The 16,872-nt window shown below is 39.7% G+C and overlaps 1 protein-coding gene and 1 long non-coding RNA gene across 3 annotated transcripts in view; one reads left to right on the top strand and one right to left on the bottom strand.

Annotated features, from left to right (window-relative positions):
- The window catches only part of ACYP2 (acylphosphatase 2), a 174,793-nt gene extending 165,977 nt beyond the window's left edge, over positions 1-8,816 (bottom strand). The window contains exon 1 of one of the 2 annotated variants that reach the window (XM_043468563.1): positions 8,533-8,816. In XM_043468563.1, coding sequence (XP_043324498.1) covers positions 8,533-8,674 — 142 coding nt within the window. In that variant the 5' untranslated portion in view covers positions 8,675-8,816. The remainder of the gene's footprint in view (positions 1-8,532) is intronic. The other variant, XM_043468562.1, reaches the window with a different exon arrangement.
- On the top strand, positions 8,795-11,809 carry LOC122441678. The gene is made up of 3 exons (XR_006269417.1): positions 8,795-9,046; positions 9,788-9,968; positions 11,663-11,809. It is a non-coding gene; the product is annotated as an uncharacterized LOC122441678 (long non-coding RNA).
- Positions 11,810-16,872: the final 5,063 nt, after the last annotated feature.

The following is a 16,872-nucleotide window of genomic DNA, read 5'->3' as shown; positions in this document are numbered from 1 at the left end:
TCAGGACTGGGCTTGTATTGGAGATGATGCTTCCATGAGCTTCCATGGCCTCTCTGCACTGCTTCCACCCTGCTTGCTAAAGAGAAGGGAAGCTGATGTGACACACGCAGGATTTTTACAGACACACTGCTCTAGAAACTGGGACAGACACCAGCCGCTTCGGTCATGAGGGACTCAGATACAATATGCCACTCAGTCCAGGCTCAATCAGCTGCAACTGGACCTTGCTTTGTGAAAAGATGTGTCAGGCAGGAACTCTGAGGTGAAGATTTGCAAAGCAAATCATACTTTAAATCCACAAAGAAGCATTAGTATTTAAAGAAACCATATGATGGATTTTAAACATCAGCGTCATTTCATGAAAAATCACATTTTCATATTAAACTGTACCCCCTTCATCCTGGGATTTGACTGCATGTGTCAATTTTGAATGCAGGAAGCCATCCAGTCATTACCTTACAAAGTAGCCCTTAATGACTTTAAATATTTTTAATTGTTAGAAAGGTCTTTCTTCTAAGGAATAAAATTCTGCCTCACCTCCACCTTTCACCATCCATCTAGGATCTGTCCCCTGGAGCTACACACCATGGCATCTTTCAAATAGTCTAAACAGCCATTATACTACTGTTTCTTCTCTAAGTCAACTATCCACAAGCACTTCAATTTAATTTGAGATACATGGGAGTCCATATCAGAAGCACAGCCTGTAGGGGATACAAAAACAAGCTAGCTTGACCTTTAAAATGCCATCCTTAAAAAAAAAAAAAATTAAATAAATAAATAAATAAATAAAATGCCATCCTTATTGTCTCGGAGAAGGAAATGGCAACCCACTCCAGTATCCTTGCCTGGAGAATCCCAGGGACAGAGGAGCCTGGTGGGCTGCAGTCATCGGGTCGCACAGAGTCGGACATGACTGAAGTGACTTAGCAGCAGCTTTATTGTCAAGTTAGAGACACAGATATGTGTATACAAATAAGTATAGTTGAAAAAAGAATGGATTTGGAGAAGCAAAAAGCAAGAAATAGAATAGAATTACAAATGAAATGCTATAGGGGAAAAAATGAGAAAGATAATCACATTTCTTGACTTTAGTGTATTAAAATTTTCAACCTCTAAAACCCATCTTTTCCACCTACCTATCTACATAGGAAAATCATGTACACCTGAATCATGTGGTTTCTAACCAAACTATTCAGTAATTCATCTCAATTTTCATTTTAAGAAATCTTAAAGAAAACTTATTGTTGTAGTCCAGTAAGGTACTCCCATTCTAATCTGAGTCAACACCATCAAAATGAACTGTTGAATTTCTAATGTACAGGTAAACTAACATATTGCCACAACCCACTTCTACAAGTGTTGTTAGTATTAATCTGAGCATTGGTAAAGCATCTATATACACTGGTTAATCAGTTCCTCTTTCAAAGTTACAGATTATATTATTCTCCATAACTAATTATGTATAGGAACATGATAAACCATGCCATAGATATGAATGCTTTAAAAACACAGGTCAGTCCCCCTACTTCCTCAATCCTAAAGCCCCCAACGCAGCAGAAGTTGATGGGAAAAAACATGGAGCTTCTTGAGAACGTGGAGAACGTGGAGATAAAGTAAAGGACAGAAAGGGAGGAGGAAAAAAAAGTAACTTAAGAGCGGACAAACACTGTCTCAGCCAGGTGATCAAGGTTAACATCAACAGTGGTAAGTCATGTTGATAGTGTGTACATCTATACAGTGCGAAGAGAGAAGCATTTTACCTCTGTGGTCTTCCTCCTGATAACCCACAACCTTGGTCTTATAACAAAAATACTAGACAAATCCCAGTTTGGGAGCATTCTACAAGGTACCTAGCTTCAAACCACTCCTCCAAACTGTCAAGGTCATGGAAAACAAGGCAAGTCTGAGAAACTATCACAGCAGAAAGAAACCTAAGAGGACAAAATGACTAAATGCAATGTAATAGCCTAGATGAATCCTGAATCCAAGAGGACTTGAGAAAACAGACTTTAGTTAAAAATAATGTATCAATGTTGGCTTACCAGTTCTGACAAAGGTACCATACAGTGGAAGACGTTTACCATGGGGGAAACTGGATTTGGAGTGTACAAGAATTCTCTGTAGTATCTTTCTAACTTTTCTATAATTCTAAAACTGCTCTAAAACAACAAAAAATTATTATTAAAAAAAAAAGGGGGAAGGGATAGAAGTGCAACAATGGAGAGCAGCTGCAGCCTGATGGAAGAAATGTCCACATACTGAAGTATGGGGAAGTCATGCTGGCTCATCCAAGAGTTAACTTGACTTCTATGCTAACTAAAACAGCCTATTTGTGGCTTATCAAACATACACTGTATATGTGCTTTAATTATTAAATAAAAGGGTGTATTACCAAGAAGTAAAGTATATTCATGTTAAAAATAAAGATTAAGGGACTTCCTTGTCCATCGAGTAGTTAAGACTCTGCGCTTCCACTGCAAGGGGCATGGGTTACATCCATGGTTGGGGAACTAAGATCCTGCATGCCACACAATGTGGCCAAAAAATAATAAATAAATAAATAAAATAATACAGATTAAATCCCTCTCTTACTGGGACACCAATGCTGGTGCTCCTTCGATGATAAGACTTTCTTCCCAGGTGCTAAGGTTAGTGACTCACTGTGTACATGCCAATCTATTTCTTTGAAATCTTGAAGGAATGAATCCCTAATTTGTTAGATGTTCTTTGCTTTGATAAGATATAAAACTGTGCTGGAAATCATGCTTCTCCAGAGCAGTTCCTCAGAATTATCTGAGGGACTATCTTCCAGGCTATAGTCCTTAGTTTAGCTGAAATAAAACTCTTTCCTATTCCTATTATAGATTGCTTATTGATTATTTCTGTCAACAAGGCTACAGCTCTATGTGTGGACTTTGCAGAAGGGTCTGAGAAATAAACAGACTATTTGTAATATTATTTCCATAAATAATTTTCCTGAGTTTCAAACAATCAACTTATAAACTATTTCTTGAAATGCAGTCTGTTTGCAAATTAGGGTATGTGTATTTGAGAACAAGGCAGAGTATATTTGACTCCTGGAACATTTTGACTACCATTTTGTCACCAAGGATGATTTAAACTCAAACATTCTAAATATAAATATTACAGCATACCTTTTTGGCTAGAAAGTATTTTCTGTCATAAGCTCCATCAAGCTAATTCAACTCATTGATCAATTTTCTATCAGGACAGGACAGTCATTTTCCATTTTTCCATATTAATTTTTATATAATTTAAGCAATTTTCATTAAGAATAGTTTCATTTAAATATTTTAATGACAATTTATCAATCTATATTTTGTTCACATTATATGTCCTTATATCTTCCTCCATGGTAAATTTACTTTCATAACCATTATTTCTAATAAGCCAGTATTCACTAAGATTTTTATTATCCTACACTTTTTAAAGATCTCTTTATTTTTCATTTTATATTATAAATTAATTTTTTTAAGTTTCATTATTTATTGTCAATAATTTCTACACTATTATTATGACTCAGGCAAAAAGCTAATGGTTTGTATTTATTTCTTAGGTAAGCCACTAGAACACTGTGAGCAGTTCTGTGAGACGCAGAGAGACACAGGCTGGGAACAGTGACTGAGCTGACTGCTTACTGACCAGGTCAAGTGTCCCTGGAGCCAAAATGACCATAAAAACATCCTTAGGGTCATCTGGAATGCTCTAGATGTCCAGGTCCAAATGTCCTACACCAGTTTATGTACATGCTCAGTGCGTAGGTTAGGAGGAAGGCAAAAAAAATATGGAAAGGGCACTGAGAGGAGGAGCAATAGGATATAGTGACTAAGAGCATGCGCTCTGGCTGCGGTTCAAACCCCACTGCCACCACTTAACTCCCTGTAACCTGGAAAAGTTATTTCACTGTGTCTTAATTTCTCTGTTAAATGAGGAAGCTGGTTGAGGTCATAGGGTTGAGGATTAAATGAGTACAGAGCTTGGCACACCCTAAATCCTCAGCAAATGTCAGTGTATATATGTGCAAATATGTGACTATGGGTTTGTCCCACATACTAGGCCTTGATAAGCCAAGAGTATGCATGTACTTTCACAACTTAGTGGCTGAAAAACAACTCTCTTCCATTTAATATACTGTAAACAACAGAGCTTATTGCCCTAAAGCTGATTTTTAAACCTGACTGTTTGTGTATGGGGCTTCCCAGGTGGCGCTAGTGGTAAAGAACCCACCTGCCAATGTAGGTGATTTAAGAGACTCAGGTTCAATCCCTGGATCAGGAAGATCCTCTGGAGAAGGGCATGGCAACCCACTCCAGTATTCTTGCCTGGAGAATCGAATGGACAGAGCAGCCTGGCAGCCAGTGGTCCGCAGGGCCACAAAGAGTCGGACACAAACGACTGAGCCCACGTGCAGTAGGATGCTCAGTACATGGGACACTCTCAGTAAATGTCACACACACGCGTGTGCACACACACACTCAACTACTCCCATGTCTGTCTAGTAAACAAAATACTTCGTCAAGTGACCTCTGTCACCATTTTCATATTTTATGTCATATTTTATGTGTTTCAATGGCTCTTTGTGTCCGTTTTCAATGTAGATTACCATGTCCCTGGGTATACCAAAGACATGGTAAGGCAGGAAGAGTACAAGGCATGAATAATTTTAAGTAATCAATTTCTTTATCCCATATATATTTTTCCCCCTAAAACTGACCTGTCTTGAGGAGACAACAGTAGTCTGTCTTTATTTTCTTTTCCTATGTCCCTTTCCAGTTACCATTTGAAATAAGGGCCTATTTCTTTACAAAAGACATACTTTCACCCATTCTTTAGCTTATTCAGGTACATTGCCCCAAGGTGCAAAAACCTCTAAGTATCAAAATACAAAGATAATTTAACCCTCTAATCAAGGTTTCATGAAACACCCCCAGCTTTCTCCTGAAGAAATAAATTTCCAAACAAATTTACCTTCTAAATAATGTTTATCATACTTTTAAATATATTTATATTATTTTCATCAAATGTATTCTGATAAGAGTCACAATAGTAACTTAAGCCAAAATAAAAAAAAAAGAAGAAGAATAGAGCTTTATGGTCAAAGGAAATTAAGAAAATATATTATAAATACATATATATGTACATACAAACTGCAGAAAAGTTCAGTAGGTCACCAATCAGAACCACTAAAGCATAACACTCAGGTAAAATTCTGTGGGGGAAATTGAATGGAAATCAAATTAAAACAGAAAATTCTGTTTGATGCAAAGTATGATGCAAACTTGGGTGCAATCTCAAAAATGGCAGAACAATCTCTGTTCTTTTCCAAGTCAAACCATCTAATATCACAGGAATCCAAGTCTATGCCCCAACCAGTAATGCTGAAAAAGCTGAAGTTGAACGGTTCTCTAAAGACCAACAAGACCTTCTAGAATTAACACCCCAAAAAAGATGTCTTTTTCATTATAGGGGACTGGAATACAAAAGTAGGAAGTCAAGAAACACCTGGAGGAACAGGCAAATTTGGCCTTGGAGTACAAAATGAAGCAGGGCAGAGGCTAATAGAGTTTTGCCAAGAGAATGCACTGGTCATAGCAAACAGCTTCTTCCAACAACACAAGAGACGACTCTACACACAGACATCACCAGATGGTCAATACCGAAATCAGATTGATTCTTTGCAGCCAAAGATGAAGAAGCTCTATACAGGCAGCAAAAACAAGACCAGGAGCTGACTGTGGCTTAGATCATGAACTCCTTATTGCCAAATTCAGACTTAAATTGAAGAAAATAGGGAAAACCACTAGACCATTCAGATATGACCTAAATCAAATCCCTTATGATTATACAGTGGAAGTGACAAATAGATTCAAGGAATTAGACCTGATAGACAGAGTAACTGAATAACTATGGACAGATGTTCACGACATTGTACAGGAGGCAGGGATCAAGACCATTTCCAAGAAAAAGAAATGCAGAAGGCAAAAATGGTTGTCTGAGGAGGCCCTACAAATAGCTGAGAAAAGAAGAGAAGCTAAAGGCAAAGGAGAACAGGAAAGATATACCCATCTGAAAGCAGAGTTCCAAAGAACAGCAAGGAGAGATAAGAAAGCCTTCCTCAGTGATCAATGCAAAGAAATAGAGGAAACAACTGAATGGGGAAAGACTAGAGATTTCTTCAAGAAAATTAGAGATGCCAAGGGAATATTTCATGCAACGATTAGCACAATAAAGGACAGAAATGGTATTGACCTAACAGAAGCAGAAGATATTAAGAAGAGGTTGCAAGAATACACAGAAGAACTGTACAAAAAAGATTTTCATGACCCAGTTAACCACGATGGTGTGACCACTCACCTAGAGCCAGACATCCTGGAATGCAAAGTAAAGTGGACCTTAGGAAGGAAGCATCACTATGAACAAAGTTAGTGGAGGTGATGGAATTTCAGTTGAGCTATTCCAAATCCTCAAAGACAACGCTGTGAAAGTACTGCACTCAATATGCCAGCAAATTTGGAAAACTCAGCAGTGGCCACAGGACTGGAAAAGGCCAGTTTGCATTCCAATCACAAGGAAAGGCAATGCCAAATAATGTTCAAACTACCGCACAATTGCACTCATGCAAGCAAAGTAATGCTCAAAATTCTCCAAGCCAGACTTCAACAGTATGTGAACTGTAAACTTCCAGATATTCAAGTTGGATTTAGAAAAGGCAGAGGAACCAGAGATCAAATTGCCAACATCCATTGGATCATCAAAAAAGCAGGAAAGTTCCAGAAAAACATCTACTTCTGCCTTATTGACTATGCCAAAGCCTTTGACTGTGTGGATCACAACAAAATGTGGAAAATTCTTAAAAGAGATGGGAATACCATCTCCTGAGAAATTTGTATGCAGGTCAAGAAGCAACAGTTAGAACTGGGCACAGTTAGAACTGGGGACAACAGACTGGTTCCAAATTGGGAAAGAAGTACATCAAGGCTGTATATTGTCACTCTGCTTATTTAACTTACATGCAGAGTACATCATGCAAAATGCTGGGCTGGATGAAGCACAAACTGGAATCAAGATTGCCGGGAGAAATATCAATAACCTCAGATATGCAGATGACACCACCCTTATGGCAGAGAGTGAAGAAGAACTAAAGAGCCTCTGGATGAAAGTGAAAAAGGAGAGTGAAAAAGTTGGCTTTAAACTCAACATTCAGAAAATGAAGATCATGGCATCCTGTCCCATTACTTCATGGCAAATGTACGGAAACAGTGAGAGACTTTATTTTGGGGGGCTCCAAAATCACTGCAGATGGTGACTGCAGCCATAAAATTAAAAGACACTTGCTCTTTGGAAGAAAAGCTATGACCAACCTACACAGCATAATAAAAAGCAGAGACATTACTTTGTCAACAAAGCTGGTCTAGTCAAAGCTATGGTTTTCCAGTAGTCATGTACGGATGTGAGAGTTGGACTATAAAGAAAGCTGAGCCTGGAAGAATACATGCTTTTGAACTGTGCTGTTGGAGAAGACTCTTGAGAGTCCCTTGGACTGCAAGGATATCCAGCCAGTCCATCCTAAAGGAAATCAGTCCTGAATATTCATTGGCAGGACTGATGCTGAAGCTGAAACTCCAATACTTTGGCCACCTGATGTAAAGAACTGACTCATTTGAAAAGACTCTGACGCTGGGAAGGACTGAAGGCAGGAGGAGAGGGGTATGACAGAGGATGAGATGGTTGGATGGCATCACCAGCTCTATGGACATGAGTTTGAGCATGCTCCAGGAGTTGGTGATAGACAGGGAAGTCTGGCAAGCTGCAGGCCATGGAGTCCTAAGAAGTCCAAAACCGCTCAGTGACTGAACTGAACACTTTCTGTTTTGAACCAATGATGGCAAATATTAAATCACCACCATATTTATATTCCACTGGATAAATTTCAGTGATTTTTAACATTTTAATTTAGAAATAATGGTAGTTACTATAAGCCAGACATTACATCCTTTGCAACGATTTAAACTTATGACGGAACAAAAAGAAGATAACAACTTAATAATTCCTTTAGGAGCTACACCGGCAAAAGTACTATCATCCTACAAAATGAAGCCTCCAACACCATCTAGGAGTCTATTCTGAAACAAGTCAACCACAGTAGTTTCAGTGGCAAGTAACGGGGATCACTAGTTCAAGGACCCTCCTCTTTTCCTCCCCCACTTCAGTTTGCCTTCTTGATGCGGTCCCCTTGCACCCCCTTAGGTGGCCCACTCCCAGCGCCCGGCTGTTCCTCCTTCTCCCAGCATTTCTCCTAAGGAGTCTCCGCTCTCCTCCCCCGCCACCCCAGCTCTCCTGCGCATGCTCCCTCGGTCTCCTTCCCGCCCGCTCTTGCTGTGTCATGGCCGGGCGGAAGTCCCAGCCACAACGGGGCAGGGGCTCCTAGAGATGGGCTGTGCTTGTCGCAGCTTTCTATTCTTCCTCCCCAACACCTCTTTGACCTCCCGCTGTAGGGCGGTCCCCTACCCTGCACTCTCCCGAACACTTCGTAGTCCACGGATTTGAGTGGCCGGGCGGTAGACATGGCGGCGGCGAGCCCTCTGCCGAGGAGCCGGAGCGGGGTTCGGGGCGCGGTGACTGCGGCGGCCGCGAGAGGGAGGGGGCACATGGGACCGCTTGGCGCACCCCGCGTCTGACACCGGCCCGGGACGCGACGCGCCGGGGTCACGCGTTGGGAGGTGGCAAATGAGACGGCGGGGAATGGGAGCGAGGGCAGCTCGGGATGCCTGGAAGGCAGAGGCCGCTGGGCCCGCGGCGGCCGGAGGGCTCCTTTCCCAGCCCCTCCCTCCTGGGGGAACCGGACTCGCTTCCCAGGAGGGATGCCCGCTCCGCGGCCCTGCGACTTAATGGACCGCGGCGCTCCTTCCTCTGTGTCTGTAAACAAAAGCCGGAGGCTTGGCCCAGACGTGGGTAGTTTGGTACCCTAAAATGATTGCTTCCGAAATGAAAGATCTGCTAGCCCAGTAATTCAGAGTACTTGGTTAGTAAATTTTTATTAAACGTTTAGGTAACTGCCACATCTAGGGAGTGATTTTGAGCCGTTCTTATGGTGGCAACAGCATCTGCTTCTCTATTAAGTCAGGAAGGCTTTGGGCCTGAATCCATATTCTAAATGGATTCTGATATATTCTAGGACAAGAAACTTTAAAAATCTAAACGCGTTAAACAAAAAAATCTTGTCTGCTGTTAACGGATAGAGCTTTTTTAAGGTCTTTGTTCAGCAACACCACCAGATGCCTAGAAGGTTAAAGCAGTATATACTTTAGAAAATTTTACTTCCTCGTGAGACTGTTATGTCTTAAAGCAACCCACCACTCCACAAAATGTGGATGCTGCTATTGATAATCTGCTGCCTTCTAGAATTACAAATCCTTTTGCTTTTGAGAATTTGCCTTTTCAACATATTTATTGGTTTCAATACTTTGAATCTGGCCACAGAGTTAAAACAATCTTTTGCAATCTGATTCAACATTATGTGCTAATTCTATTAGTACCCCAAATTATCTAAAACTTGGTTAGAACGTGGTTAAACCATTTTAAATATATTCTGGGGGTGCTAATCCAGGTAATTTTATGTAATGAAGATCATGGTTTATTGCAGAGTCCTCATAACTTATTCTTCCTCTTATCTCCCTTTCAGTTAATTCCATGCAGATCCTAGAATCAGTGTAGGTCTCGTGTCATTCTTTTCAGTAACATGAAATCTTCAACGTCTCTACAGTGCATTCCAAATAAAACCATCCCATTCAGTGGACATGAATTTGAGCAAACCCAGGAGAGAGTAAAGGACAGAGGAGCCTGGTGTTCTACAGTTCATGGGTTCGCAAAAAAGTCAGAGACGACTTAGCGACTGAACAACTTCAGCATCCACTAATCTCTTATTACCTGCTTCTACCCATCCTGTAAGTTTTATTGCTGTTTAGTCACTAAGTCATGTCGGACTCTTTTGCAACCACATGGACTGTAGTCCGCCAGTCTCCTTAGTCAATAGGATTTCCCAGGCAAGAATACTGGAGTGGGTTGCCATTTCCTTCTCCAGGGCAATCTTCCTGACTCAGGGATGGAACCCACCTCTACTGCCTTGCGGCTGATTCTTTAATCCTGCAGGTTATAGGTAGCCTATTTTAAGGACACTGGGATTACTCTGCTCTCTGAACACACCCTGAGTTTTGAAAAAACAAAAAACCTTTGCTCTTGGATCTACTTTATCTAGAATACCTACTCTAGTTCCCAAATCTTCCCCTAGCCTGTTCAGTGGCCTATGCAAGTACTTACCAGATTTCATCCTAATTATTTGCTATCTTGCACACTAGTACTGTACATTCTAAGAAGTCCTATTACTGATTTTGTCACTGACTGGAAAGGTGGACATTTTCCTTTTCTTAATCTTTGACTTTTCTCCATGTTTATCCCAAAGTACCCTTCCCTGCCAATTATTTCATAGCTGTATTGTAATTTTAGAAGTGCAGTGGGAACAACTGACATTTGCTTAGCTAAAAAATTGACTTTGTCTGCCAACAGCTGAACATTAGTAAACAGAAATTATGTACCATTTCAGCATGGATTGCCAATGATGTGTGATTCTAAGAATAAAAATTTTAAGCAAATGTTGCTAATGCTTAAGCTAACTTTAAACAATAAAACATTTGTGCATAATTAGAAAAAATTTTAAAAATAGAAGGAAAAAATCCATAACCCTAGCACAACTTTTATTATTTTTGTATAGTCTCTTATATTTGTGTTTTAAGTAGTTAAAATCATAGTATAAATTCAACTTTTATTCTTCCTTTTTCCATATTATAGTTTTTCCAATTAATATTTTAGTAATTTCATGATATTCTATTAAGTAGGCATAACCATCTACTAAGTGCCTGTTGTTATATACTCTGCCTCTTAATTTTTCACTACCTAAAAAATACTGTGAAGGAAATATTCCTGCACACTTTTCCCCCCATATTTAAAAATTATCTAGGGTAAAATTTAAAATACCAATTCAAAAGGTACAAGCATGTTTTATCCCTGATGCACATTACTAAATCATTTTTCAAAGGGCTGTACTAACTGAAACGTATCATTGCCAACACTGTGTAAGTATATGATTATTTGGCTTCTGATACAAACAAATGTAAGCAAGCTCTTCACATACATGATTAAATTAGGTAAAAAGTTTTCATTTTGCAACCTGAGTAATAGCTTTGGAGTAACTAGGCTTTGTGTTACTCCCAGTTCAATTGAAAACTTGGTCATAGCCTTCCCTTCTTGAGCCCTTTAGTTTGTGTGTGATGTAGGATCACGTTTAACATAATACATAGAAAAGGAAACTCTTGCTTGTGTGATACAGGTGTAAAAAATGAGCAGGTCCCAGAACCTGTGAAACAGGAACAGACAATACAGTCTCTGGGTCCAAATGACATCTGAACTGAGAAGGTGTCACCTGTAAATGACTATAATTTGTCAGAATAGTCAGTTGAGAGCGATTCCTAGAGTGATTTCTCAGAAATTTGGTATTGAGATATAACTGATGTCAGGGACGATGAAAATTACTTTATCCATGCAGACCCTATAATCAACATAGGTCTCATGTCATTCTTTTCAGTGACGTATGTCAAACGTCTCTACAGTGCATTCCAAATAAAACTAACTGACTCAATGGACATGAATTTGAGCAAACTCCTGGAGAGAGTGGAGGACAGAGGAGCCTGAAATGTTTTTGTAGTTTTCCAGTAGTTGTCATGTATGGATGTGAGAGTTGGACTATAAAGAAAGCTTAGCACCAAAGAATTGATGCTTTTGAACTATGGTGTTGGAGAAGACTCTTGAAAGTTCCTTGGACTGCAAGGAGATCTAACCAGTCCATCCTAAAGGAAATCAGTCCTAAATATTCATTGGCAGGACTGATGCTGAAGCTGAAACTCCAATACTTTGGCCACCTGATGTGAAGAACTGACTCATTTGAAAACACCCTCATGCTGGGAAAGATTGAAGGTGAGAGGAGAAGGAGATGACAGAGGATGAGATGACTGGATGGCATTATCGACTCAATGGACATGAATTGAGGCAGGTCAGGTAGTCTGGTATTCCCATCTCTTGAAGAATTTTCCAAAGTTTGTTGTGATCCACACAGTCAAAGGCTTTGGCATAGTCAATAAAGCAGAAGTAGATGTTTTTCTGGAACTCTCTTGCTTTTTCAATGATCCAACAGATGTTGGCAATTTGATTTCTCATTCCTCTGCCTTTTCTAAATCCAGCTTGATCATCTGGAAGTTCACTGTTCACATACTGTTTAAGCCAGGCTTGGAGAATTTTGAACATTACTTTGCTAGCGTGTGAGATGAGTGCAATTGTGTGGTAGTTTGAGCATTCTTTGGCATTGCCTTTCTTTGGGATTGGAATGAAAATTGACCTTTTCCAGTCCTGTGGCCACTGCTGAGTTTTCCAAATTTGCTGGCATATTGAGTGTAGCACTTTCACAGCATCATCTTTTAAGATTGGAAATAGCTCAATTGGAATTCCATCACCTCTACTAGCTTTGTTCGTAGTGATGCTTCCTAAGGCCCATTTGACCTCGCATTCCAGGATATCTGGCTCCAGGTGAATAATCACACCATCGTGATTATCTGGGTCATGAAGATCTTTTTGTATAGTTCTGTGTATTCCTGCCACCTCTTCTTAATATCTTCTGCTTCTGTTAGGTCCCTACCATTTCTGTCCTTTATTGTACCGATCCTTGCATGAAATGTTCCCTTGGTATCGCCAATTTTCTTGAAGAGTTCTCTAGTGTTTCTCATTCTATTGTTTTCCTCTATTTCTTTGCATTGACCACTGAGAAAGGCTTTCTTCTCTCTCATCGCTATTCTTTGGAACTCTGCATTCAGATAGGTATGTCTTTCCTTTTCTTCTTTGCCTTTCATTTCTCTTCTTTTCACAGCTATTTGTAAGGCCTCCTCAGACAGCCATTTTGACTTTTTGCATTTCTTTTTCTTGGGGATGGTCTTGCTCCCTGTCTCCTGTACAATATCATGAACCTCCATCCATAGTTCTTCAGGCACTCTATTTGTCAGATCTAATTCCTTGAATCTATTTGTCACTTCCACTGTATAATCATAAGGGATTTGATTTAGGTCATATCTGAATGGTCTAGTGGTTTTCCCTACTTTCTTCAATTTCAGTCTGAATTTGGCAATAAGGAGTTCATGATCTGAGCCACAGTCAGCTTCCGATCTTGTTTTTGCTGCCTGTATAGAGCTTCTTCATCTTTGGCTGCAAAGAATATAATCAATCTGATTTCAGTATTGACCATCTGGTGATGTCCATGTGTAAGTCTTCTCCTGTGTTGTAGGAAGAGGGTGTTTCCTATGACTAGTATGTTCTCTTGGCAAAACTCTATTAGCCTTTGCCCTGCTTCATTTTGTACTCCAAGGCCAAATTTGCCTGTTCCTCCAGGTATTTCTTGACTTCCTACTTTTGCGTTCCAGTCCCCTATAATGAAAAGGACATCTTTTTGGGGTGTTAGTACAAGATCTTGTAGGTCTTCATAGAACTATTCAACTTCAACTTCTTGAAGGATTGCCTCATGGCACCCATCTTTGCATGAAATGTTCCCTTGGTATCTCTAATTTTCTTGAAGATATCTCTGGTCTTTCCCATTCTATTGTTTTCATCTATTTCTTTGCATTGATCACTAAGGAAGGCTTTCTTATCTCTCCTTGTTATTCTTTGGAACTCTGCATTCAGATGGGTATATCTTTCCTTTTCTCCTTTGCCTTTAGCTTCTTTTCTCAGCTATTTGTAAGGCCTCCACAGGCAACTAAATGCCTTTTTGCATTTCTTTTTCTTGGTGATGTTCTTTATCACTTGATAGTTTTTATCATAGTCCAATTTGATATTCAAAACTCAGGAGTTCGTTTTGCCTTAAAGCTGCTTTCTGCTCCCAGGTTGGGACTGCTGATGCAGGGGTAGGAGACTCAAGCGTGGTTGATTCCTCCCCTCACCTTACTTCTTCCGAGATGAGAACTGGAGGGAACTGGGAGGAACAGGTAGGTGTTGATACTTGGGGCTCCCCACGATTGGTAAATATTGAAGACTGATTAATTCTTTTGCAGCTCCTTTCTGGTAGGGGGACTCTGGTAGAGCTTTTCTTCATGAGAAATTCCTGACTTTTGTTCCCTTAATAGACAGTGCCTGCACTTTAGTTGTTCACTCACACCCCTATCCTAGCTCTGTATTGAATGCTGTACCTCCATCCTCTTTTCTATGAGATAGACTAGCCCCCAGGTAGAAGAAGGCTGCATGGGAGGGATTTCTTTAAAAATAATCACAAGACCAGACCCTGCCTTCCCATCACATCTAATTATGAGGACTCATATTTCTGCCCTACTGTGAGAGTTGGACTATAAAGAAAGCTGAGTGCCGAAGAATTGATGCTTTTGAACGGTGGTGTTGGAGAAGACTCTTGAGAGTTCCTTGGACTGCAAGGAGATACAGTCAGTCCATCCTAAAGGAAATCAGTCCTGAATATTCATTGGAAGGTCTGATGTTGAAGCTGAAGCTCCAATACTTTGGCCTCTTGATGTGAAGAACTGACTCATTGAAAAAGACCCTGATGCTAGGAAAGATTGAAGGCAGGAGGGGAAGGGGATGACAGAGGATGAGATGGTTGGATGGCATCACCAACTCAATGAATATGAGCTTCAGTAAGCTCCAGGAGTTGGTGATGGACAGGAAGCCTGGCATGCTACTGTCCATAGGATCGTAAAGAGTTGGACACAACTGAGCAACTGAACTGAACTGATATCTCTGTCCTACTATTGATAGAAGTCACAATTTGCTGTGAATTCAACCATCTCTTTTTGCTTCACTTGGCAGGCATCATTCAGGTCATAGCCTGGCCTCTTTACTTTCTCTAAATCTGGCCAGCCCATTCTATCTTCAAGGAGTAAAGGCCAAGCTCTCAAGGTGGTTCTTTTAAAGACCCTCTCACTAGGCATACAGTGAAGGGAAAACACCCCATTTCTCTCTCCCATGGTGGGAGAGGGGCAAAGGGAAAAACCATAGCTTCCCTGAAACTTTTCTCAAAGAAATCCTCTTGAGCCTGAGAAGGGTGCTGGGCTCAGGACCTTAAAATCAGTTTTAAACACTCCTTTTGGACAACAGAGGTAGTTTGGCACCTCATAAAGTGGGTGTAACTATTGTTTTGTTTGAAGTCTCAGGTCTCAGGTAAAACTGAGACAAAAGTCCTTTTTTCAGATTAACCGAATTCAGTATAAACTTTGTTTGGATCTTCGTTTGAATTTGTAAGTTTAAGACATTTGTGAGACCACTGGGTGAAATTTGAGCACAAGCTGACTGTTAAATATTACAGAATTATTTTTAACTTTGTTGTGGGTATATGTTTTTTAATGGCCTTATCTGTTAGAGGTATGTAAGTGTTAGAAGTATCTATGAAACTATATTTGGGACTTGCTTTAAAACCCTCAGGGTTGGGGGTAGGATAGAGTAGATAGAATGAGCTTAGTATATTGATAATAGTTATTGAAATTGTGTCAGGGGTACATGGGGATTTATTATACTATTCTCTAATTTTCTTATATTTGAAATTTTTATGTAAAGTTTTAAAATAAAATTTAAAAGGTAAGGATCCATTTTCCTTCTGCAAAATATGTGACAAATAATCCTCAAAACTGTCAAGATCAAGAAAAACAAAGATGTCCTGAGAAACAATAACAGGAGCCTCAGGAGACATGATGACTCAATGTGTATTCTGGGTGGGGTTCTGGAACAGAAGAATGGATTTTAGGTAAAAACTGAGGAAATCTGAATAAAGGATTAACTTTAGTTAATAGTAAGGCATCAGTAACTATGACCAAAAAATGTACCACCCTAATGTATGACATTAATAATGGGAAATTGTGTGTAGGGTATTAGGGGAACTCTGTACTAGCTTCATAATACTTTTAGAAATTTACAACTGTCCTAAAATAAAAAGTTAACTCTTCAAAAGTTCATTTTGATATCTTGTTATATACATAATTAACATTTCAAAATGATTTCTGTCTGTAGTGCATGAACAGCATTATTGATTTAAAAATATTTTTAAGTATTTCAGTATATGGAACATGATTTAAATTTTTGATGAGTGTGTAAGTCATGCTCACACTAAGGATTAAACAGTTGATTTTCAAAGCATTAAAGCAGATCTTAACTGGATGTGTTAGTCATTCAGTCATGTCTTACTCTTTGTGACCCCATGGACTATAGCCCACCAGGCTCCTCTGTCCATGGAATTCTCCAGGCAAGAATACTAGAGTGGGTTGCCATTTCCTACTTCAGGGGATTTTCATGACCCAGGGATTAAACCCGTATCTCCCACACTGCAGGCAGATTCTTTATCAACTGAGCCACCAGGGAAGGCCTTCTTAACTGGATAAAGAAGCACAAATTGATATTTAAATATATAATCATACCTCAATTAATGAAAAGAATGTATTATAGAAACCATTCATTTCTAGAAGAAGTAGTTATATAAAATGCAAAACAACATATTGGAGAAGTGAGAAAACGATAGAAGAGTATCATTTTGCTTAGCACTGTGTGCTTTAGAAAACATGAAATATGCATCTAGAGGTCTCAAGTAATGGAAGGATAAAGTTAAGATTAGCTAAAGAGGGGACTAATCAGAGATACTGCTGCTTGGACACATTGCAAAGGCAACAAATAGCAAAGGCAAGTTTTAAACGGAATGTGCCCAGGCTCTGTGCTATAGTGCCAAAGACAAAGAAGAGAAGAAAGGAGAAGACACTAATTCAA

Source organism: Cervus canadensis, chromosome 5, assembly GCF_019320065.1.
Source record: "Cervus canadensis isolate Bull #8, Minnesota chromosome 5, ASM1932006v1, whole genome shotgun sequence".
NCBI classification, from domain to species: domain Eukaryota; kingdom Metazoa; phylum Chordata; class Mammalia; order Artiodactyla; family Cervidae; genus Cervus; species Cervus canadensis.
This window is presented reverse-complemented; position numbering and strand designations above follow the sequence as displayed.